General features: G+C 44.9%; 2 protein-coding genes across 3 annotated transcripts in view; one reads left to right on the plus strand and one right to left on the minus strand.

The window, feature by feature from the left end:
* The window catches only part of supt7l (SPT7 like, STAGA complex subunit gamma), a 36166-nt gene extending 33700 nt beyond the window's left edge, over positions 1–2466 (minus strand). The window contains exon 1 of one of the 2 annotated variants that reach the window (XM_038799056.1): positions 2447–2466. The gene's annotated coding sequence lies outside the window, so the exon portion shown is untranslated. Of the gene's footprint in view, positions 1–2027; positions 2255–2446 lie in introns of those variants that run through there. The other variant, XM_038799054.1, reaches the window with a different exon arrangement.
* LOC119967041 (solute carrier family 4 member 1 adaptor protein) overlaps positions 2408–26277 on the plus strand; it is a 174837-nt gene continuing 150967 nt past the window's right edge. Inside the window, exons 1-2 of the mRNA XM_038799053.1 lie at positions 2408–2593; positions 21965–22653. Coding sequence (XP_038654981.1) covers positions 2551–2593; positions 21965–22653 — 732 coding nt within the window. The 5' untranslated portion in view covers positions 2408–2550. The remainder of the gene's footprint in view (positions 2594–21964; positions 22654–26277) is intronic.

Genomic DNA, 26277 nt, shown 5'->3' on the forward strand with positions numbered 1-26277 from the left:
TTGTCAGCATGGTTTTAAGAGGGGTAAATTATGCTGAACAAACTTGCTCGAGTTCTTTGAGGGCGTAACAAGCAAGGTGGATCATGGGGAACCTGTGGTATATCTAGACTACCTGAAGGCATTTGATGAGGTGTCACATAAAAGACTGATGCAGAACGTGAGATCGCAGGGGATTGCGGGTAGAGTATTAAATTGGATTGAGAATTGGCTGACTGACAGAAAGCAGAGGGTCGGGGTGGGTCCTTCTTTGGCTGCCGAACTGTAAGTAGCAGAGTGCCGCAAGGGGTCAGTCCTCGGACCTTAATTGATTATAATTTACATAAATGATCTGCAAGCAGGGAAAGAGTGTAATATAGAAACATTTGCAGACGATACTAAAATAAGTCGGAAAGCAGGCAGTGAAGATAAATAAAGATTTACAGATGGATATCGGTAGGCTAGGAGATTGGGCAAATTTTGGCAGATGGTGTTTAATGTAGATAAATGTGAGGTTATCCACTTTGGCCAAAAAAAATAAAGCTATTAATATCTAAATGGAAAGCAGATTCAAGATGCATCTGGGCAGAGGGATCTGGGTGTCTTTGTTCATGAATCGCAGAAAGTCGCTATACAGGGACAGCATGTAGTTAAAGGCAAATGGAATGTTAATGTTTTATTGCAAAAGGACTGAGTATAAAAGTGTTGTTGTAATTGTGTAGGGTGTTGGTGAGACCACATCTGGAGTGTTGTGTCCAGTTTTGGTCTCCTTATTTGAGGAAGGATGCGGTGGCATTGGAGGCAGTTCAGAGGAGGTTCACCAGCTTGATTCTGGGGATGAAAGGGCTGATGTATGAGGAGAGATTAAACAGTTTGTCTTATACTCGCTGGAGTTGAGAAGGACGAGAGGGGATCTGATCGAGGCGTATAAAATACTAAATGAGATTGATAAAGTATACAAAGACCAAACGATTTCCCCTTGTGGGGAAATCTAGAACAAGAGACGTTGAGAGGTTGAGAGACGGTAGATTTAGAAGCGAGATGAAGAGCAACTACTTCTCTAAGAGGGTGATGAATTTGTGGAACGCGCTGTCCCATAGTGTGGTGGAATCTCAAGTCATTAAATGTTTTCAAGAGATATATTTTTGAATTAAATAAAGGGTTAAAGGGATATGGGCAACAGGTGGGGCGGTGGATTTGAGACCAGGAAGAGATCAGCCATGATCTGGTTGAATGGCGGAGGAGGCTAGGAGGGCTGAATTGCCTACTTCGCCAAATTCCTATGTTCCTGATGTACCATCAATTACCACGAGACAGGAATGGTGAAACAATCGAGGCTTTATTGCACAAGATGTTGTGCCTCCCGCAGCTGGAACCAGAATGGAAGCAGCGCAGGAGAGCATACACTTTTATACGCCGCCTGCTGGGCAGAGCCAGCAGGCAGGGATTTACCATCGTACCTGTAATATACGGGCAGTGCCGTAATACATACAATATATCGCTAGTGGTGTTTACCACAGTTCCTATTCTCACAAAGTCCTGCATCTCCCTCAAGCTGTCCATAAGTCCAGCAAATCAACTTCAAGAGCTTTGTTCTGGCCCTCAAAGCACTCCCTAACTCCATGGTTCAAGCTGGCTGCTCACCACCACCGCCACCGCCTTCTCGAGGACAATAAATGCTGGTTGAGCGAGTGGACACCCACATCCTGTGAAATATCTATTTTTTAAATGACTCATCTCTACCCTACTTCAACAACACCCACCAGACCTAGACAGATGCAGACACTCTTCTTTGGCACCAGCCACCCTCCTCTTGCAACATCAGGTTACCAACCGCCCAAACGCCAGCCCTCTGGAACTCCAAAGTCTTCACCCCACCCACCCCACACGCACACAAAAGTTTTCTCCTCAGAAAAACAAAACAAAAAAACAAAGAGGGCCTCCTCGGTCCACCTTTGGGGACTCAACGTGGATATTCTCCTGATGGTGTGGGGCGACTCACTGCCAGAACCCGGGGGGAGGAGAGCCCGCAATCTGTGAGCACGGTTTACCTGAGGCTCCTGTGCTCTGGCCTGGTAACGTAGGGCGTCCTTTGCTGGTGTTGGGCGGTGTGCAGGGCTGCTGTCTTTCTCGTCCCAACCCCGGCCGGTGAGGAGGTGGATGGACGGGCGGTCCCGGGTCAATGAGCCCCCCCGCCCCGGCCGAGGAGGTGGATGGACGGGCGGTCCCGGGTCAATGAGCCCCCCGCCCCGTCCACTAAGGAGGTGATGGACGGACTGATCAATCCCCAGTCGCCCCGGATGACGGTATCCTGGAGACGGTCTCACCGCCATCCTCCTCCCCCACCCCGTCAGGAGTGGGTTTTTGGGCCTCCCCCGTTGTCCGGGCGGGTACACGGCGGCGAGGGGAAGGGAGAGGGGTGCGACTTTCGCCCGCCCCGGGGAGGAATTCACTCATGTTTAAACCTTACATTCAAAGAATCAAACAAGAAAAGCGGCCGCCTGCTCAGGCCGGAGACGGCGATTCCCCCGGCAGGAAGCGTTCGGGGGAAGGATTGGAGCGGCGCACGTTACCATGGCGGAGGCTGCAGGGTTGGAGGAGGCGGGAGCAGCAGCAGGTAAACACTCCCCGGCTTGGTTTGTCTCTTCTTCTTAAACTAATTCCTGGCAAGGCCAACGTGTGTTGCCCTCGAGGAGCTTGGGTGGTGGTGGCAAGCTTCCTCCTTGAACCGCTGCAGTCCCTGAGATGTAGGTACATCCACAGTGCAGTTAGGGAGGGAGTTCCAGGATTTTGACCCAGAGGCGATAGATTTCCAAGTCAGGATGGTGGGTGACTTGGAGGGGAGCTTCCAGGTGGTGGTGTACCCAGGTATCTGCTGCTCTTGTCCTTCTAGGTGGTGGTGTTGGTCACAGGTTTGGAAGGCCCTCGGTGAGGCGCTGAGTGGGTCCTGTAGATTAGTGTTGTCCAACTTTTGCACGCAATCTTTACAGTGCAGGAGGAGACCGGTCCGCCCGTCAAGTCTGCACTCGCTCCTCCCTGGTTGAACCCCGTAATCTTGCACATTCCTTTCGGGTAGCAATCCAACTTTGAACATGAAAATGAAAATCGCTTATTGTCACGAGTAGGCTTCAATGAAGTTACTGTGAAAAGCCCCCGGCAGGTTAGCATGGTAGCACAGTGGTTAGCACTATTGCTTCACAGCACCAGGGTCACAGGTTCGATTTGCGGCTTGGGTCACTGTCTGTGCGGAGTCTGCATGTTCTCCCTGTGTCTGCGTGGGTTTCCTCCGGGTGCTCCAGTTTCCTCCCAGAGTCCAAAGATGTGCAGGTTAGATGGATTGGCCATGCTAAATTGCCCTTGGTGTTCAAAAACATTAGGTGGGGTTACGGGCTAGGGTGGAGGTGTGTGCTTAAGTAGGGGGCTCTTTACAGGTTCAGACTCAATAGGCCGATTCGTCTCCTTCTGCACTGTGAGTTCTATCTGTAAAATGTTAATATAATAAAAGCAAAATACCACCGACGCTGGAATTTGAAACAGAAAACGCTGGAAAGCTTAGCAGGTCAAGCAGCATCTGTGGAGAGAGAAAATAGAGTTAAGGTTCCAAGTCCGTATGACTCTCCCTTTTGAATACTAATTTCACCTGCCTCCACCACCCTCTCAGGAACTTTGTTCTGGACTCCAACTACCCTATGGCAAAATTAATTTCTTCGCATCACTTGCTCCTTTTGCCAATTATTTTGATGCTCTCTTAAGCGGGAACTTTTTCACACTAATGCCCTCGTCCATATCCCAGTGGATCTCGAAAACTTCCATCAAGTCTCCTCTCAACCTGTTCTCCAAGGAAAACAGTCTCAACCTCATTGATTTATCCTCATAGCTACAATTCTTTATTCTTGGAATAATTTTTGTCACTTCTGCACTAAAGGAATTCTATGATTCTATAATTTTCTCTGTACTCTGCACAGTACCTTCAAATCCGGCAACCAGAACTGGATGCAATACTCCAGGTGAGGCCTAACTAGTGTCTCATATAAGTTCAACATAACCTTAGTCTTGTACTCAATATCTATATTATTACCATCCCAGACCAGACCCCAGCAGTGGCTAGGATGCTGAACCAAGATTCCAATATTTTAGTTGATTCTCTCCAGCAGTGATTACATGAAAAAACAGGGCTTTGGTATTTCTAAAACAAAACTTTCTGAATACAATATTAAACTTTTTAACTTCAGACCTGAAAAGAACAGCTTCCAATTACCCCTTAATGTTACGACACAATTTACCTTTAAACAACAAGAAAAGAAACACACTACCTCTCCAGGGAGCTCCTCAATAAAGTCAAATTCCTCCTGTCAATTACACCCGCCAATTCCTAGAAAGCGAAACAAAATTATTTTTAAAAACCATGACCACTGCAGCCAAACACTATACCCCCAGGCTTTTAACTATTGACTTGTCCCAATATTGAGAAGACACTATTCTTAAAATCCTCCAATTGTCACAATAATAATAATGTGCTTTGATCAGCTGCACTCTCAACATGCCCTGCTATTTTCCATAACATATGTACATATGGGTTCCCAACCTTCTTTGGAGTTTCTTTCTTCATTTTAAACTGTCCCCATATTCTTTGCAGTACCGGCGGCATGGTAGCACAGTGGTTAGCCCTGCCACTTCACAACGCCAGGGTCCCAGGTTTGATTCCCGCTTGGATCACTGTGTGGAGTCTACACGTTCTCCCTGTGTCTGCATGGGTTTCCTCTGGGTGCTCTGGTTCCCTCCCACAATCCCGAAAGACATGCTTGTAGGTGAATTGGACATTCTGAATTCTGCCTCAGTGAATCCAAACAGGTGCCGGAAAGTGGCGACTTGGGGCTTTTACAGTAACTTCGTTGCAGTGTTAATGGAAGCGTACTCGTGACAATAATAAAAAATGTTATTATTCAGTGCCTTCAGCTGTTTTTGATATCACGTAGAGTGAATTAGATTGCCAGAAGACTGGCATCTGTGTTGTTGGGGATCTCAGGAGGCAGCAAAAATAGATCATTCACTCGGCACTTTGGGCAGAAGATCGTTGCAAATCTTTCAGCTTTGTCTTTTGCACTAATGTGCTGGATTCCGTCATCATAGGGGATGGGGATATTTGTGAAGCTTGCTCTTGAGTTAGTTGTTTAATTGCCACTACCATTCATGACTGGATGTGGCAGGACTGCAAAACTTTGATCTGATCTGTTGATTGTGTGATCATTTAGTTCTGTCTATCCCCCTGGGTCACTGTCCGTGTGGAGTTTGCACGTTCTCCCCATGTCTGCGGGAGTCTCACCCCCACAACCCAAAATATGTGCAGAGTAGGTGGTTTGGCCAAGCTAAATTGCTCCTTAATTGGGGAAAAAAAATAATTGGGCACTCTATATTAAAAATTAATGTTCTGTCTATCCCATGCCATTTTGGTTATTTAGTGTGCATATAGTTCTCTGTGGTAGCTTCAACAAGTTGCCACCTCATTTTCACCTATGCCTAGTGCTGCGCCTGTCATGTGAGTACCTTTAAGAAATGGGTGTTTATCAAATAGCTGTATTGGATGTACCTTTAAGAAATGAGTGTTTATCAAATAGCTGCAGTGATGTCAGAGTGTGAGTGGAGCTAGACTGTCTGTCTGTTTCTACTTTTGTTTTTTTGAGCTGGCAGCTACAGTGTGTATTTAGTTTAGTTTTCAGAGTTGGAGCTGCATCCAGCCAAACAAGGTGTAATTTTGATCTCTCTGCATGAAAAGAATGTCTTCAGATCACTTGCTAATTTAAAAGTGATAACTGCTTTAAGTAGAGAATTTAAATCTGCTGTCTTTGTTAAAGAGGGTATTTGTTTTCTGGATGTTGCTAGGAAAGATCTTTTTTTTTCTTTGTTTTTTTTTTGTTTTTTTTGTTTTTTTTTAAATTTAGAGTACCCAATTCATTTTTTCCAATTAAAGGGCAATTTAGTGTGTTCAATCCACCTACCCTGCACATCTTTGGGTTGTGGGGGTGAAACCCACGCAAACACGGGGAGAATGTCCAAACTCCACACGGACAGTGACCCAGAGCCGGGATCGAACCTGGGACCTCAGCGCCGTGAGACTGCAGTGCTACCACTGCGCCACCGTGCTGCCCCGTTGCTAGGAAAGATTAAGGGTTACTTATAGAGTACTGTATTCTTTGGGGTTCTCTAAACCCTGGCCCATAATACTCTTGGCATGCTCTCCTATATTCTTCATTGAACTGGGGTTGGTTCTTTAGCTTGATGTTAATGGTAGATGGGGGTTATGCCAGGACATGAGGCCAATTAAGGTTGAATTCTACTGCTGCTGATATGAGCATACGAATTAGAAGCATGAGTAAGACAGTAAAAAAGGTTTTTTTTTTCATGAAACAAAGAGTGTTGCTAGCTAAGCCATCATTTTTATTACCCATTCCAAATTGCATTTGAGAAGTTGATGGGTAAGTGGCCTTCTTGAACCACCACCTTGTGTAGGTACACCCGCAGTGTTCTTTGGGAGCGAGTTCTAGAATTGTGATCCAGTGACAGTTAAGGAACAGCGATATAATTCCAAGTCAGGACGGTGCGTGGCTTGGAGGGGAACATGCAGGTGGTGGTGTTCCCATGCATCTGCTGCCCTTGTCCTTCTTGGTGGTTGAAGTCACAGGTTTGGAAGGTCATGACTAAACTGATTGGAACCTCAACTCCACGTTCCCGCCTATCCCCAGTAACCTTTCCAGGAGTGCATCTATTTCTGCCTTAAAAATATTCTGACTCTGCTTCCACCAACCTTTGAGGAAGAGTGTTTTGAAGACTGACAAGCCTCTGATAAAAAAGATTTCTCCTCATGTGAATGACCCCTCATTCTAAATTTTCTCTCACTGTCAACATCCCTCAAGATCTTCTATGTTTCAGTCGTCACCTCTTACTCATCTAAACACTAGTGGATGCAAGCCTAGCCTGTCCAACCTTTCCTCATAAGACAATTCCAGGTTGAGTAAACCTTCTGTAAAAAGCTTCCCATGCAATTACAGAATTCCTTAAATAAGGAGACCTCTGTTGTGCCCCAGATGTGGTCTCACCGATCTTCCTCCTCTTTTTGTATTAAATTCTAGTTGCAATAAACAATTAGCTCTCCTAATGACATGCTGTACCTGCATACCAATGTTTTGCAATTCATGCACTATGACACCCAGATCCCTCTGCATCTTGAGGTCTGAAATCTCTTTAACATTTAGATGTGTTTTTTTATTCTTCCTGCCAAAATGGACAATTTCACATTTTTCCACGTTATACTCCATTTGCCAGATCTTTGCCCAGTCACTTAACCTATCCATATCTTTTTTGTCCTCTTTACAACTTAACTTCCTAACTATCCTCGTGTGATCAGCAGACTTGGCAACCATTCAATCCCTTCATCCAAGCCATTCATATAAACTGTAAACATTGAGATCCCAGCACTGATTCCTGGGACGCACCATTTATTACATCTTGCTGACCAGAAAGAACATCCATTTATGCCTACTCTCTGCTTCCTGTCAGCCAGTCAACCTTCTATCCGGGCAGTATGTTACCCAATGCCATGAGCTTTAACTTTCCTCAATAACCTTTAATGTGGCACCTTATCAAATGCTATCTAAATCAAAGTGCAGTACATCCACCAATTCCCCATTATCCACAGGAAAGGCTTCTTCCTCAAATAATTAAGTTAGTTAAACATGATTCCCTTTTCACAAAACCATGTTGACTCTGCCTGTTTATATTGAATTTATCCATGTGTCCTGCTATAACTTCTTTAATAACAGCTTCCAACATTTTCTCTATGACAGATATTAAGCTAACTGGCCTGCAGTTTGTCGCTTTCTGCCACCCTCCCTTTTTGAATAATCGAGTTATATTTTCTATCTTCCAATCTAATGGACCTTCCCTAAATCTAGGTGTTTTGGAAAATTAAAACTAATGCATCAGCCCGAGGGTGAGGTCCATCAAGGTCCTGGCTCTTGTCAGGCCACAGCTCCAACTATTTACTCAGTACAACTTCTCTGTTGACTGTAATTTTCCTGAGTTCCTCCCTTCCATTTCCTGATTTATAGTTGCTTTGGGATGTTGCTTGTATCCTCTATCGTGCAGACAGAGGCAAAATATATGTTCAATTCATCTGCAAGCTCCTTGTTTTTCCATTATCAATTCTCCAGATTCACACTGTAGGACCAAACACTCACATTGTTAACTCTTTTTAACTCGTTCTATATATTTTTATATTCGGGCTAGCTTTCTCTCACTATAATTTTTCCCTCCCTTTTAATCTTGTTGCCATCCTTTGCTGTTCTTCTATTCTGCTCAATATTCTGACCTGCCACCTTTATTTGCACAATTGAAAATGCCACAATTTTAGATCAGAACAAGTGACCTTCGGTTCAGATGAATGACATTTTCACTACAGATACAACCATACAAACAATAATTTTAGTATCCAGCCTCGAGAGTTTGTGTGTCTTGTTTCCAGGAATAAAATATAGAGTGTATAAATTTAGCAAGCCTTGTCCTGTAATCTTAACAAAACTTGATTTTTCAACTCAAGCAACTCTGCAGACATCTGTCAGGTTGCCTAGATATGATTGTGCTGGGGAAGTCTGGGGCCAAGCAAGAGATGTGCCCATGTTCTGAGTTCTGATGAGTTCTTTTGCTGATGTGAAGACTGTGCATGTGTTAATGCACAGTGAGGATTAGGGACTGAAATTAATTTCTCATTCAGTAACAATTTAGTTCATGGCAATTATCCAGTATATGTTAATCAAGGAAGCGATACATAAGGGGTCACTGCAGTAATTTGATCAAGGATATCTGGTTGATATTCTAAAGTAGTTGATCACTTTACACCCATGATCTTGTGCAGTACCACCAATGTATCTAATTCTGTAATGTATGAAACCGCCCCAAGGCCCTTCATAGTATAATTTCCAAATGAAATGTTAAAAGATTTTGGGTTTAAAAGCCCTCTGTCCTCACTTTTACATAATAGATGGATTATAGATTGCATGGGTTCTTTATTCCAATTTGGAAGGATTTTGTGCCAATAACTGGTGTTACAGCTGAGTTTGATCAATGTACACTGAAGGATTAACAGTGATGTAAGCACTGTGAATTAATGTAGTAATAATCCTTAGTTGAGCACATCCGTTCATGATCCATCCATTAAATGAAAATCATTTCATTTTAGACCTTTATTAAGGTCATAAACAGCAGAAATGAAGCTCAAGTGGTTAACTTTTATGGTTCTTTATATTATAGCCTTGCTAAAGCTCTGACTTTGACAGCAACTCTGTAAGCTAATGACATGAAGCTGTAACTCGAGGCTGACTATTTCTTTGGGCTACATTTAACCCCATCCAAAGGGAAATTTCTTTGCAAGCTGTCAGCCACGTAGCCTCCTCCTACACCAGTAGCATAGGTTTCTATTTCCAATCCAAGCCTTCCCTTGACACTCCTGAAAATGTTCATTGTTATTGAATGATGTTCTGCTAGGGGCATGAGAGAGGGAGGAAAAGTCTTGTAGCATTTTCCCACCCTGTCACTTTTTGAACTCCTCACAGTGGCATGGATTGAGCTGTGGGGGCAGGTTGCATATCTCTCCTCATGAAGATGGTGCATATTGTTGGGAAATCAATTCAAAGCAAAGTTATGTGGAATATTCAAAATCACAACTGTTCCAGTTCAGAAGCAGGCCATTTGGCCCAATATGTTTATACCAATCTCCGAATTAGCAATTCACTCAATGCCACTCTGCCTTCTCCCCATAACCTTGTACTTTATTTCTTTTCAGCTAATAATCCAATTTGCTCCTGAATGCCTCGATTGAACCTGCCTTATTCTCAGGCAGTGCATTCCAGATCTTTCCCACTCGCTGTATGAAAAAAAACACTCCATTTCAGATTGTGTCAATTATCTTAAACCTTCTCTTGCTCTTGAACTTTCCTGCCAATGGCGAGCTATCATAGAATCATAGAATTTACAGTGCAGAAGGAGGCCATTCGGCCCATTGAGTTTGCACCAGCCCTTGGAAAGAGTGGCCGTTCAAGCACTCACCTCCACCCCATCCCCTTAACCCAGTAACCCCAATTAGCCTTTTTTGGACACTAAGGGCAATTTAGCATAGCCAATCCACCTAACCCGCACATCTTTGGACTGTGGAAAGAAATCGGAGTACCCGGAGGAAACCCACGCAGACACAGGGAGAACGTGCAGACTCCGCACAGACAGTTTCTTCATATCTACTCTGTCCAGACTCCTTGATTTTGAATCCCTCTATCAAATATCCTCTCAACCTTCTCATCTCCAAGGAAAAGAATCCCAACTTCTCCAATCTATCTACATAATAAGTTCTTCATCCCTGGAACCATTCTCCTGAACCCATTCTGCACCCTCTCTAATCCCTTCCTAAAGTGCTTCCTAAAGTGTGCCGCCTAGAACTGGATACTTCAGTTGCGGCTGAACCAATGTTTTCTATAAGTTTAACATAACCTGAAATAAAAGCAGAAAATGTTGGAAATACTCAACAGGTTTTGACAGCATCTATGGAGAGGAACAGAGTTAGCATTTCAAATCTGTGACCTTTTGTCAGTGTACTGAAGGAACTTTTATTTTCATTCTACGGGATGTGAGCGTCGCTGGTTAGGGCAACATTTATTGCCCATCGCTAGTTGCCCTTCAGAAGGTGGTGGTGAGTTCCCTTCTCGAACTTGGAGGAATGCAGAGACCTTTGAGGATAGTGGGGCTATAGGAGGTCACAGATACATGGAGAGGGCGAGACCAGAGAAACGTTTGAAAACTAAGATGAAAATTTTAAAATCTAATGTATTGCTGGATGAGGAGCCAATATAGGTCAGTGACCAAAGAGTTGATGGATGGTTAATGTGAGTTTGGATCCAACAGCAGAGTTTTGGATGACCTCAATTTTACGGAAGATGTAAGAATAATTGCTTGAATAATCAATTCTAGACGTAACAAAGATATGAGTAAGTGAGGCTTTCGGCAGCAGATACACTGAGGAAGGGATGGAAATGGATGATGCTACTAATATGGAAGTATATGGTTTTGGTAATGGAGAGAAAATGGGGTTGGAAGCTTAGCTCAGAGTCTATTTGGATCCCGACACTGTGAATAGTCTAGTTTAGCCTCCGGCAGGTAGCAGGGTGTGGAGGTTGTGGTGGGACTGAAGACCTGGCTTTTGTTTCCCCAGTATTTAAGTGGAGTGCACTCCTGTTCATTCAACACTGGATGTCAGGTGAACAACTTTTATATCATAAAATTATTATTTTAGTATTCAACTTTGATTGAAGACAGAAGCCCAGGGAGCATTTTAATGATATTTCTCTTTGACCTGTTGCATGTTGGTGTGTGCTACGTATTTCTCAGGTTCTGCTTTACAATACAATTAGTCGGTACTTTTCCCAGCAGTCATTTTCAAACCGCCCTGTAAGGGGCACTGAAAATTCTGATTCGCCTGGGAGCCCACTGTCCCAGCTGCTGAAAGGCAGCGTCAGGAAGAGGAATATAGTCTTAAAAGTTGTACATTTCTTTTCAAGGTCTATACAGTGATGCACAAACAGATTTTAAAATGGAGCTCCTGGCAGTTGCTCATGTCATTCAGTATGTGTGACCCATGTAGGCAGAAATTTAAATCGTCCTTCAGATTCCTGATGGCCCAGTTTGAAAACCGAAGATATAATTCGATTTAAACTTGGCCAGGAAGTCACTTTCTCCAGTGTTCTGTTCAAGAGAGCTGGAAAGGGCATCATACGATATTGATAGTTCAAACGTTGATTTGGAAGAGCCATTTTAGTTGTCCTCCAGTGTATTTAATCTGGCTTCTTATCGCACTGGAGGCAGTCCCGAGTGTGATGTAGAAAAGAAACGTGCTATCAAATTCGGACTATTAGATGAAATCTTACAAAATAATAGCCTAAGGGAGGTACGAAGGAACAGTTTAACATACAGCAGGATACTAATTACTTGTTCCAAAGATTCATTATTTCCAAGTGAATGGAAAAAATTGTACTGCAACAGTTTTTTATGTAGGTACATGGTATCTATAGGATGGAAGCAGGTCTTTTGGCCCAACTGGTCCATGCCAGTGTTTATGCTCCACAAATGTCTCTGATCCTTCTTCATCTAGGAACATATTCTTATATTCCTTTCCTCGTCATGTGTTGACGTTGCTTCCCCTTAAATGCATCTACGCTAGTGATTGGAGTAGCTGTAAGTAAATTCCTTTGGGGGTGTTGGCTTACATAAATGCATCGTTGACTGAGGTGGTTAAACCTGATCTAATTTTGGTCTACATAGTGAATAATCGTGCTCCACCCACTGTCACCCTTCCCCACATCTTTTGCAGTTGACCTCTGCTCAGATCAAGTGCAGTTAAGCAATGGGTTGCATCAATGCCTTAAAAGAGAGAGTGGTAAATGGGAAGGATGGGCCAATTAAAGATGCTACTGTAATTGTCAAGAAGAGGATGGTTTGTTTGTTGAATGTAAGTATTTCTTCATATCTGTCTTAGGAGGAGAGAGGATGCATTTTTAAAGTTCATTCATGGGGTGTGGGCTTCGCTGGCTAGGTCAACAATTATTGCCCATTCCTAATTAATAATCTTTTATTGTCACAAGTATGAAGTTACTGTGAAAAGCCCCTAGTCGCCACATTCCGGCGCCTATTCGGGTAAGCTCGTACGGGAATTGAACCCAGCTGCATTTCAAACCAGCTGTCTGGTTTTCCTCGGATGGTGATGTCCAGCACGAGGGGACATAGCTTTAACTTGAGGGGAGATAGATATAAGACAGATGTCAGAGGTAGGTTCTTTACTCAGAGAGTAGTAAGGGCGTGGAATGCCCTGCCTGCAACAGTAGTGGACTCGCCAACACTAAACGCATTCAAATGGTCATTGGATAGGCATATAGACGATAAGGGAATACTGTAGAGGGACTTTAGAAGGGTTTCACAGGACGGTGCAACATTGTGGGCCGAAGGGCCTGTACTGCGCTGTTATGTTCTATGTCTAGCCCACAGAGCTAAACCGCCTTGCCCTTGAAAAGGTGGTGGTGAGATGCCTTCTTGGACCGCTGCAGTCGCTGAGGTGTAGGTACACCCACACTGCTGTTGGTGAGGGAGTTCCAGGATTTTGACCCAGCAACAGTGAAGGAATTGTGATATAGTTCCAAATCAGGATGATGTGTGACTTCGACGGGAACCTGCAGGGGATGGTGTTCCCGTGCATTTGCTACCCGTCCTTCCAGGTGGTAGAAGCCACGGGTTTGGAAGGTGCTGTTGAAGAAGCCTTGGTGAATTGCTGCAGTGCATCTTGTAGTGGTACACACTACTTCCACTGTGCATTGGTGATGGGGAGATTGAATGTTTCAAGTTGCAGATAGGGTGCCAGTCAAGTGGGCTGCTTTGTTCTGGACAGTATTGAGCTTCTTGAGTGTTGTTGGAGTCGCACTCATCCAGGAAGTGAAGAGCATTCCATCTCACACTTTATTTGTGCCAAGTAGATGGCGGTTAGGCTTTGGGGAGTCAGGAGGTGAGTTATTTGTGGTACCTATCCCAGCTTCTGATCTTCTATTGTAGCCACAGTATTTATATGGCTGTTCCAGTTCAGTTTCAAACTCCCCAATATGATGATCGTGTGGATTCAGCAATGGCAATGCCGCTGAATATGAAACGGAGATGTTAGATTCTCTCTTGTTGGAGATAGTCATTGACTGGCACTTGTGTTCCACTTGTCAGAATGTTGACCAGGTCTTGCCACTTTTGAACATGCACTGCTGCAATATCGGAGGAGTTGTGAATGGTGCTGTACATTGTGCAATCATTAACAAATATTCCCACTTTTGATCTTATGATGGAGGAAAGGTCATTGATGAAGGAGCCAAAGATGATTCGTCTGAGGACACTACCCTGAGGAATCCCTGCAGTAATATCCTGGAAAAGAAATTATTGACCTCCAGCAAACACAACCATTTTCCTATGACTCCAACCAGTGGAGAATTTTCTCTCTGATTCCCATTGATTCCAGTTTTTCTCCGGCTTCTCGATGCCATACGTGGTCAAATGCTGCCTTGATGTCAACGGCAATCACCCTGGCCTCACCTCTGGAGTTCAGCTCTTTAGTCCATGTTGGGCCGAAGACTGTAATGAGGTCATGAGCTGAGTGGTCCAATGGAACCCAAACTGAGCATCAGTGAGCAACTTATTGCTGGGCTAGTACTCCTTTATAGCTTCCATCACTTCCATCACTTTCCTGATGGTCCAGAGTATACTGATGGGACAGTATGGATTTGTCTTCTGGACAGGGCATACCTTGGCAAACGTCCTCATTGCCAGTGTTTTAGCTGTACTGGGACAGCTTGGCTAGGGGTATGGCAAGTTCTGGAACACAAGTCTTCAGTACTGTTGCTGGGATATTGTCAGCCTTTGCAGTATCCATTGTCTTCATCTGTTTCTTGGGGACCTCTGGAACAGGTAAAACTGGATTATCTATTCAGCACACCTGGCTTACAGGGCTCCAAATGCTTCAGCCTGGATTTATGCACAGATGTGCTGGGCTTTCCCATCATTGAGGATCGGGATATTTGTGGAGCCGCCTCTTCCTGTAAGTTTTTTCTGCAGCACCATCCATGACTGGATATGGCAGGACTGCAGAGTTAAGTCTGATCCTCGATTGTGAAAAACTTAGCTTTGTCTATTGCAGTGTTTTTCAAACTTTTTTTCCGGGGACCCATTTTTACCAACCGGCCAACCTTCGTGACCCATGCCGGCCGGCCTTCGTGACCCACGCCGGCCGACCTTCGCGACCCACGCCGGCCGACCTTCGCGACCGACGCCAGCCAACCTTCGCGACCCACGCCGGCCGACCTTCGCGGCCCACGCCGGCCGACCTTCGCGGCCCACGCCGGCCAACTTGCGGCACCCACCATTTTCTCTTGCGTTGTTTGTTGCAGACAAAGATGGAGGAATTGTTTTGGGTCCCTTTGGCCCCCCCGAACTTGGAAAAAAAAGGCTACGACAATATAAAATAAAATGCGGCCGCACTGCGCAGGTGTGCCCGATCATTGGTGCGCATGCGCATAAGTTTGTGCATGCGCACCGATGATCGGGCACGCATGCGCAGTGCGGCCATATGTTTTTTATCTGTTCCTCGCCGTTTTGAAGGCCGCTCGTAGCCGGCATTATTAAAAGCCAGCTGCTGCGGCTGTTGCCCGCGGATTCGCGCGATCGGGAGCGACCCGCCCAACACCCGCCTGCGACCCACCCACGGGGCGTGCCCCTGAGTTTGACAATGCCTGGTCTATTGCATGCTGCTTCCGCTGTATGCATGCAAGTAATCTTGAGTTGTAACTTCACCAGGTTGACACCTCATTTTTAGATATGCTTGGTGCTGTTCCAGGGCAGCATGGTGGTGAAGTGGTTAGCACTGCTGTCTCACGGCGCCGTGGTCCCAGGTTCGATCCCGGTTCTGGGTCAATGCCCGTGTGGAGTTTGCACATTTCCCCCTTGATGGCATGGGTTTTGTCCCCACAACCCAAAGATGTGCAGGATAGGCGATTGGCCATGCTAAATTGCCCCTTATTTGGAAAAAATGAATTGGGTACTCTAAATTTATTTTTAAAAATGCTTGGTGCTGTTCCTGGCATGCCTCGTCTTTGAACTCTGGTTGACCTCCCAGCTGGAATACAGTGATGGAGTGGGGGATGTGCCAGGCCATGAGACTAAAGATTGTGGTTGAATATAATTCTGCTGCTGCTAATGGCCCACAGTGCCCCATGGTAGCCCATTTTTCAGTTGCTCGGTCTGTACAATATCTTTCCCATTTGGCATGGTGATAGTGATACACAACAGAATGGAGGGTAGTCAAAATGTGAAGCTAGGACTTGGTCTCCACGAGGTCTGTGTGGTGATCACTCCTACCAATATTGTCATGGCCAGATGCATCTGCAACAGGTAGATTGATGAGGATAAAGTCAAGTGGGTTTTTCCCTCTTGTTGGTTTCCTCACCCAGCAGGCCCAGTCTAACAGCAATGTGCTTTAGGACTTGGTCTGTAGTGTTGCTACCAAGTCACTCTTAGTGATAGACATTGAAGTCCCACACCCAGAGTACATTCCCTTGTCATCCTCAATGCTTCCTCCATGTGAACATAAGAACATAAGAACTAGGAGCAGGAGTAGGCCATCTGGCCCCTCGAGCCTGCTCTGCCATTCAATGAGATCATGGCTGATCTTTTGTGGACTCAGCTCCACTTTCCGGCCCGAACACCATAACCCTTAATCCCTTTATTCTTCAAAAAACTATCTATCTTTACCTTAAAAACATGTAATGAAGGAGCCTCAACTGCTTCACTGGGCAAGGAATTCCATAGATTCACAACCCTTTGGGTGAAGAAGTTCCTCCTAAACTCAGTCCTAAATCTACTTCCCCTTATTTTGAGGCTATGTCCCCTAGTTCTGCTGTCACCCGCCAGTGGAAACAACCTGCCCGCATCTATCCTATCTATTCCCTTCATAATTTTAAATGTTTCTATAAGATTCCCCCTCATCCTTCTAAATTCCAACGAGTACAGTCCCAGTCTACTCAACCTCTCCTCATAATCCAACCTCTTCAGCTCTGGGATTCACCTAGTGAATCTCCTCTGCACACCCTCCAGTGCCAGTACGTCCTTTCTCAAGTAAGGAGACCAAAACTGAACACAATACTCCAGGTGTGGCCTCACTAACACCTTATACAATTGCAACATAACCTCCCTAGTCTTAAACTCCATCCCTCTAGCAATGAAGGACAAAATTCCATTTGCCGCCTTTATCACCTGTTGCACCTGTAAACCAACCTTCTGTGACTCATGCACTAGCCCACCCAGGTCTCTCTGCACAGCGGCATGCTTTAATATTTTATTGTTTAAATAATAATCCCGTTTGCTGTTATTCCTACCAAAATGGATAACCTCACATTTGTCAACATTGTATTCCATCTGCCAGACCCTAGCCCATTCACTTAACCTATCCAAATCCCTCTGCAGACTTCCAGTATCCTCTGCACTTTTCGCTTTACCACTCATCTTAGTGTCATCTGCAAACTTGGACACATTGCCCTTGGTCCCCAACTCCAAATCATCTATGTAAATTGTGAACAATTGTGGGCCCAACACGGATCCCTGAGGGACACCACTAGCTACTGATTGCCAACCAGAGAAACACCCATTAACCCCACTCTTTGGTTTCTATTAATTAACCAATCCTCTATCCATGCTACTACTTTACCCTGAATGCCATGCATCTTTATCTTATGCAGCAACCTTTTGTGTGGCACCTTGTCAAAGGCTTTCTGGAAATCCAGATATACCACATCCATTGGCTCCCCGTCATCTACTGCACTGGTAATGTCCTCAAAAAATTCCACTAAATTAGTTAGGCACGACCTGCCCTTTATGAACCCATGCTGCGTCTGCCCAATGGGACAATTTCTATCCAGATGCCTCGCTATTTCTTCCTTGATGATAGATTCCAGCATCTTCCCTACTACCGAAGTTAAGCTCACTGGCCTATAAGTTCCTGCTCTCTGCCTACCACCTTTTTTAAACAGTGGTGTCACGTTTGCTAATTTCCAATCCACCGGGACCACCCCAGAGTCTAGTGAATTTTGGTAAATCATCAGTTGGGGGTGGAGGGGGCGTGCGTGTGATAACCAGCAGGAGATTTCCATGCCCATGTCTGATCTGATCCCCATCCCTGAGTGCTGCCATCTCTGCTGGGCCATGTCGGTGGGGACAAGACATATCCAGGGACATTGTCTGTCTGGAGGATGACCTAGCTGACCACTGCATAAAGGAAACTATAGACCAGTTAGCTTGACTTCTGGGGGGGAAGTTACTGCATCAATCATTAAGGAGGAGATGACTGAACATTTGGAAAGACAAAGCTCAATCCACCAGTGTCAGCATGATTTTATAAAGGGTACGTCATGCTTGACAAAGTTGCTTGAGCTCTTTGAGGTCGTAACCATCAAGGTGGATAATGGGGAACCTGAGGATATGGTATATCTAGATTTCCAGAAGACGTGTGATAAAGTGCCGCATCAAAGACTGATGCAGAAGGTGAGATCGCAGCGGATTGGGAGGTGAGTATTAGATTGGATTGAGGATTGGCTGACTGACAGAAAGCAGAGGGTCGAGATAAATGGGTCCTTCTCTGGCTGGCGAACTGTAACTAGCAGGGTGCCGCAGGGGTCAGTCCTCAAACCCCAACTGTTCACAATCTATATAAATGATGTGTAAGCAGGGACAGAGTGTAACACAGCAAAATTTGTGGATGATATTAAAATAGGTGGAAAAGCAGGCCGTGAAGAGGAGATAAAGATTTTACACATGGATATAGATAGGCTAGGAGATTGGGCCAAAATTTGGTAGATGGAGTTTAATGTAGATAAGTGTGAGGTTATCCATTTTGGCTCCAAAATAGAAAGGCAAATTATTATCGAAATTGAAAACAGATTCAAAATGCATCTGGACACAGGGATCTGGGTGTCTTTGTTCATGAATCACAGAAAGTCAGTCTGTAGGTACAGCATGTAATCAAAAAGGCGAATGGAATGTTAGCATTTATTGCAAAAGGACAGGAGTATAAAAGTAGAGAATTGTTGTTGTAATTGTGTAAGATGTTGGTGAGACCACATTTGGAGTTTTGTGTCCAGTTTTGGTCTCCTTATTTGAGGAAGGATGTAGTGGCATTGGAGGCAGTTCAGAGGAGGTTCCAGGGATGAAAGGGTTGACAATTTATCAATTTGGGCTGATATTGCTGGAGTTTAGAAGGATGAGAGGGGATCAGATTGAACAAAGAAATATACAACACAGGAACAGGCCCTTCGGCCCTCCAAGCCCGTGCCGACCATGCTGCCCGTCTAAACTAAAATCTTCCACACTTCCTGGGTCCGTATTCCTCTATTCACATCCTGAAATGAAAATCGCTTATTGTCACGAGTAGACTTCAATGAAGTTACTGTGAAAAGCCCCTAGTCGGCACATTCCGGCGCCTGTTCGGGGAGGCTGGTACGGGAATTGAACCGTGCTGCTGGCCTTCCTTGGTCTGCTTTAAAAGCCAGCAATTCAGCCCAGTGAGCTAAACCAGCCCCTAATAAGCGATAATAAGCAGCAATTCCTATTCATGTATTTGTCAAGATGCCCCTTAAATGTCACTAGCGTCCCTGTTTTCACCACCTCTTCCGACAGCGAGTTCCAGGCACCCACTACCCTCTGTGTAAAAAAACTTGCCTCGTACATCTCCTCTAAACCCCCTCGTACCTTAAACATATGTCCCCTAGTAATTGACCCCTCTACCCTGGGGAAAAGCCTCTGACTATCCACTCTGTTTATGCCCCTCATAATTTTGTAGACAAAAGATTAAGGTGTATAAAATACTAAATGGCATTGATAAAGTAAACGTAGACCAAATGTTCTCCCAGTGGAGTAATCTACAACAAGAGGCCACGGATATAGGTTGAGAGGCGGTAGATTTCGAACCGAGATGAGTAGGGACTACTTCTCGCAGAGGGTGGTGAACTCGCCGCCCCATAGGGCGGTGGGATCTGAGACTTTAATTGGTTTCAAGAAAGAGATAGATCTATTTTTGATTTTAAAAATGGGTTAAAAGAATATGAGCAACAGGTGGCGAGGTGGATTTGACACCAGGAAGAAACCAGCCATGATCTGATTGAATGGCAGAACAGGCTCAATGGGCTGGTTTAGCACAGGGCTAAATAGCTGGCTTTGAAAGCAGGCCAAGGCAGGCCAGCAGCACGGTTCAATTCCCGTACCAGCCTCCCCGAACAGGCACCGGAATGTGGCGACTAGGGGCTTTTCACAGTAACTTCATTTGAAGCCTACTTGTGACAATAAGCGATTTTCATTTCATAAATTGCCTATTTCTGCTCCTAATTCCTATGTTCCTATGTAAGGTATGATTTGGTGAAGGTGAATATGTTGAGCTGTTGCTTGACTTGTCTATGGGTTAGCTCTCCCAATTTGGCACAAACTCCGAGATATTAGTAAGGGTTAGGGTTGGCAGAACAGAATGTGTCTTTCTGGTTTCTGGTAACTAGGTTTATGCCAGGTCTGTCCAACTTCATTCCTGTTTGGTAGTTTGAAACAATCAAGTGGCTAGCTAGGCCAGTTTAGAGGATAGTTAAGAGACGACCATATTATTGTGTGTCTGGAGTCACATGTAGGCCAGACCAGGTAAGGATGGCAGATTTCCTTCCCTAAAGTATATTTGTGAACTAGATGGGTTTTGATGACAGTCAACAATGATTTCATGGTCACTGTTACTGGGATCAGCTTTTAATATCAGAGTTATTCATTGTTTTAAAATTCCACATATTCCTGTGGTGAGATTTGAACCCATGTCCCCAGAGCAATCGCCTGAGCCTCTGGTGTAGTTGCCTAGTGACATTTACCATCAGTACATGAGATAGTCAAAATAAGTTACCTCAGCTCAAAGCCGAGCAGGGCAACAAGATGTCCAATCTGTGCTGAGTGGCTACCATTTTACATTAAACCACATTTTTCCCTGTGTGTTTGCCGGTGGAAGTCAGCTCACCATTGGCCACCAGCGAGCTCATATGGTCCAGCCAAGGTCTATGGCGTTTTGTGTGCCTCGCCCATCCTGCTGCCACGGAACCCGCTGAATTGCCTTTGGTGCAATCTGAAGATCCTGCCTGCTGAAAGGACCAGAAAGTCCTGCCCATAATCCTTGCCATAACACTGTCTGTGGGACATTCTTTAGCAAAAAATGTATAAATTACATCCAGTGCAGTTCCTTTATCCACGCTCTGTATTGTTCATTCTAGGAATTCTGGAAGTTAGGTTGATCAAGCACGATTTTTTATACATTCATGGTGACTGTCCTGACTTACTAAAGTTTCCCCCAAAATTTCTACTTTTATCTTTTACTTTAAACACCATTACTTTATCAAAATTGAAGTTGAACTGACTGGTGGGAATTGCATTTAACTCTCTCCCTCTCTCCCCATCCTCTGGTCCTTCAGTCGCCATGCATTTTATTCTCTCATAAGTATTTCCTTTCTAGAGTACAATCCCTGGGCACTGAGCAACCTTCAGCACCTCACCAGAATGGGTCACCTATGCAAGTCCCGAAAGACGTGCTGTTAGGTAAATTGGACATTCTGAATTCTCCCTCCGTGTACCATTACAGGTGCCGGAGTGTGGCGACTCGGACCTTTTCACAGTAACTTCATTGCATTGTTAATGTAAGCCTACTTGTGACAATAAAGATTATTTTAAAAATAAGTCCATTGTTTGGAGGCTGTTTGAATCAAGATATGCTCGCAACTTCCAAAAGGAGCAACTGATCACAATAACGAGCAGTAGTTTGACCTCTCCTTCCTCTCAGTGGAATAGTACTTAGGCCCATTCAGATACTTAAGAACGCCCCCAGTCACAACTATCGTTAAACATGAGGTCTGTCTGTCTCAGCTGCTTTCTAAATAAACTTTCTGGGCATTTAATGACTCTTTGATTGGAGAGCTACAGTTTAAGTGCTTTTATCAAGAACTATACTTAGCTACAGATGGAGTGTTAACACAGCAGTGTTAATCTTCAAAGGTTCAACTGCAAATATAATGTCATTTTATATCAATTTTCTGACTGCATTGTGAGTGCATCTTCAGCTTCGTTCGCATATTTCTGTTTTACCCATAATGGCTCATATATACGTAGAACTATAGAAATATGCGTGAAAGAAAGAGGCTATTCCGCCCACAGTAGCTGTGCTAGCTAACTCCAAACTAATGCCACTGCCCTACACTCTAACCATAATCCTGTATCTTTCTCTGCTTTAATTCTTTATCCTTCCCACAACAGGTGCACGGGTCATGCAACCATGTGATGCATTGTAACACAGTTCTTTTTGTGACAGATGCATTCGTCGGTGATGGTTTTAAGAAGCCCTTACTCCCTTTGGCCTCATCGCAGAAGAGGGAGAAAACTCACCATTCAAACACTCCGGCTGCTGGCACTGAATCGACAGAAAGTGTTAAAATTACCGAAGGATCCAGGCTGAAAGATGCAGCAGCTCCGGACAGCTCGGCAGGTCAGGACCAAGAAGTGCCACCTCACCCCGAAGAAAAGCCAGCAGCAGATCAGCGGCACATTGAGAAGCCTCGCGACAGTGCCATATCGCTGCCGAGGAAGCCCAGGTTTTCCGCCATCAGGTTGCCTTCAGATAAATACAAGCCCTGCTCTCCACTCCCATATGTGGAACCATCGTGGGGGGGCTTAGCAGAATCCCCATACAGCTTTGAGATCCTCAAGAACGGCAGCATAGTCTCGGACATTGGTCTGAATTCAAAGAGCTTTTTTGTCATCGGGAGGCTACCAAACTGTGACGTCCCTCTCGAGCACCCTTCCATCTCCCGGTACCATGCCATAGTGCAGCACAGGCGAGTTGCTGATGGGGAGTTCGGCATTGGATTTTATATTTATGACTTGGACAGCACTCACGGGACCGTGGTGAACAAACAGAAAGTCCAGCCAAAATGCTACCAGCGGCTTAAAGTTGGCCACGTTATTAAATTTGGAGGGAGCACGAGACTCCTTGTGTTGCAGGTGAGAATGGAGTCAACTCCAGAGAAAAATGCGCCTTGGGTGTTGGATTTCAGTCAGTAATGGTGCATATGTGTCATTTTTATTCTAAGTTCAAAACTCTTGTACTTTTTTAAAAATCACACAGTTCTAGCATGTACACAACCATCAATACTTCACCCGTGCGCAATTCAGGTCAGAACCAAGATTAGGAGGATAGAATCTACTTGTTAGATGGGGTTTTATTATGTCTGGAAAAAGTGAGGAATATTAGGGCGCATAGGTAAAATGCTTTTGGTTAGACTCCCGTCATGGGTGGCTGAAGTGCTGAGAGCGTTTTGGGATGATGAGAGTATTGAAAAGAGCTGCCTTCAGCAAAATGCATCGGTGTACATGTATATTACTGTCACACCCTGTAAATTCGAGACATGCTTAAGGTCCAAGAGCAAAGTTTCAGGCAAGCTACTGTATCCACATTTTATGTGCACACTGATGACGACTCACTGGACAGTGGGCAACCACCTCCATGGAATCTGAAAGGATCCAGATACGTGACCATTTGGCCCCATCTGCATATCTAATGAGTGTGGTGACCTGATTCAACATGACAATGTGGAGTTGCCACGTGATTTACACCCTAGATATCAGTGGAATCTGAGCAGAATCGAATGAAGCAATGCTAAAGATTAAGGGAAGTGAGTCATGTCCATAATTATCTTAAAATGAATATTGGCGATATCTTAAACCGGTTCAAAAATCTGTTTGACTGAATCAGTCCTTGCCCGCAAACCTGGCCCCCCCCCCCCCGTTAGATTGAGTTCTTTTGCGGTTGCTGATCACATCGTGCTGATACTGGGGCACACTGGAACCCATGGTTACATAGAACCAGTGTTAATCACCTAAGCTGACCAGCAGTCAATTTAAGCCGGCCCCAGGTCTGCTTCTGCTGCTGCAAGGACATGCCTGTGCAAATTCAATCGACTTCAATCACAGTCAGGGCAGCACGATAGCACAGTGGCTAACACTGTGGCTTCACAGCGCCAGGGTCCCAGGTTCGATTCCCCGCTGGGTCACTGTCTGTGTGGAGTCTGCGCATTCTCCCCGTGTCTGCGTGGGTTTCCTCCTGGTGCTCCGGTTTCCTCCCACAGTCCAAAGACGTGCAGGTTAGGTGGATTGGCCATACTAAATTGCCCTTAATGTCCAAAAAGCTTAGGAGGGGATAGGGTGGAAGTGAGGGCTTAAGTGGGTCGGTGCAGATCAAATGGCCTCCTTCTGCACAATATGTTCTATGTTCAGTAGTCCAAGGCCTTTTGTGCCAAGAGCACAGATCAAAGCAGCCAGTTGAAGTGAATCAGAAAGTAAGACCAAACATTAACTCAACCAGTTAAAGAAAGAACATAGAACATAGAAAAATACAGCACAGAATAGGCCCTTCGGCCCACGATGTTGTGCCAAAATTTTGTCCTAGATTAAGAACAAATTAATCTACACCCCATCATTCTACTGTAATCCATGTACCTATCCAATAGCCACTTCAAGGTCCCTAATGTTTCCGACTCAACTACTTCCGCAGGCAGTGCATTCCATGCCCCCACTACTCTCTGGGTAAAGAACCTACCTCTGACATCCTCCCCTATAGCTTCCACCATTCACTTTAAATTTATGTCCCCTTGTAATGGTTTGTTCCACCCGGGGAAAAAGTCTCTGACTGTCTACTCTATCTATTCCTCTGATCATCTTATAAACCTAGTTCATTTTCTGCCAATCCCACTCCTCTTAAGATACTGCAGATCCCCTGTTCCAGTTGCACTGATTGGCAGGAGGTCCTACATTCATGCTGATGCTAATGGGTTTGTGCATACGCCCAGGTATAGCTTCACCTCAGCAAAACCAGGACAGAGTCCTGCGCGTTATGGTCACATTATTTTCCATGATGACCATCATTTCCTTGCCCCAACCTATTCTCCCTAACAGCACAGCTAAATGTCTCCCAAGCACAGCTGAATGTCTCCCAAACTCAGCTAAACTGTATTTCAACGGTCACCCTCAACTGCACTCCAGAATAACCCCACGGAGTAATTGTAACCGCAATACAAATATAATCCTGTGCTTTTACCTTTTTTTTTATTGAGGCAAAAGGTCTAACTGATCAATTAGAGATGAGAAGATACTAAGTAAGGTGAAAGAAGTCCAGTGTTCCTATTTACCCAAAGAGTAAATTATTAGGAAAGAGCATTGGAATACGGTTTATCTGGGTTTGAGAGACACTTGATTATGTTGTTGGGGAGAATAGGGATGAGGGATAAGGCAGTGGTAAAAACCCATCTGGTTCACTGATTTCCTTCAGGGCAAGGAAATCTGCCATCCTTACCTGGTCTGGCCTAAATGCTACTCCAGTCCCACAGCAATGTGGGTGCCTCTTAACTGTCCGTAAAGGGCAATTAGGGATGGGTAATAAATGCTGGCACAGCCTGCATGCCCACGTCCCATGAACGAATAAAAAAAATGGTGGGCATCATGTAAAAAAGATGAGCTTGTTAGTCCCAATGGCTTTTTAATATTCCTACCCTAACTTTCTTAAGGCTGACTTGACTGACCCGTCAGGGAAATGTACAAACTATTAATTTGTTATGTGAAGCATTCCCAATTGATCAGTCTTTCAACACCTCAGTTTTCAGATTCTTCTCCTTATTGACAAATCCCTCTATGACTTCGCCCCTCTTTGTCTCTGCAATATCCTCCCATCTCCAAGACCCTCCAATTTCAGCCTCTCGTCCATTGCTGATTTTCATCCATCCATCTTGACAGCCAAACCTCTGCTTCCTCTGCTGCCTTGGCCCTGATCTCCAAAATTCCCTCTCAAATATTTCTGCCTCTCTTTCCTCCTTCAACATGCTTTTTTAAATCTACTACTTTAACTATGCTTTAGGAACATAGAACACAAGAGCAGGAGTAGGCCATTCAACCCTTCAAGCCTGTTCCGCCATTCAACATGATCATGGCTGATCATCTATCTCAACCCTACTCCAGTGCTCTCCCCATACCTTCAGAGTCTAGAAACTTATCTAATTCCTTCTTTAACATATTTAGTTATTTGGCCTCCACAGCTTTCTGTGGTAGAGAACTCCACAGGTTCACCACTTGCTGAGTGAAGAGGTTTCTTCTCATCTCAGTCCTAAACGACCTACCCCATAGCCTGAGACCGGTCTCTTGTTCTAAATGCGCCCCACCAGAGGAAACAGCGTCCCTGCATCATGTCTGTCCAGCTCTGTCAGAATTTTAAACGGTTCAATGAAATCCACTCTTTTTTTTTAATTTAGACTACCCATTTAATTTTTTTTCCAATTAAGGAGTAATTTAACGTGGCCAATCCACCTACCCTGCACACCTTTGGGTTGTGGGGTGAGACCCACGGGGAGAAAGTGCAAACTCCCACACGGACAGTGACTCAGGGCCGGGATCGAACCCCAGTCCTGGGCACCGTGAGGCAGCAGTGCTAACCACTGCGCCCTCCTCCACCCAATGAAATCACTCTCATTCTTCTACATTCCAGTGAATACAGGCCCACTTGACCCAATCTGTTCTCATACGGCAATCCTGCCATCCCAGGAATCAGTCTGGTGAACCTTTACTACACTCCCTCAATGG

Source organism: Scyliorhinus canicula, chromosome 6, assembly GCF_902713615.1.
Source record: "Scyliorhinus canicula chromosome 6, sScyCan1.1, whole genome shotgun sequence".
NCBI classification, from domain to species: Eukaryota; Metazoa; Chordata; class Chondrichthyes; order Carcharhiniformes; family Scyliorhinidae; genus Scyliorhinus; species Scyliorhinus canicula.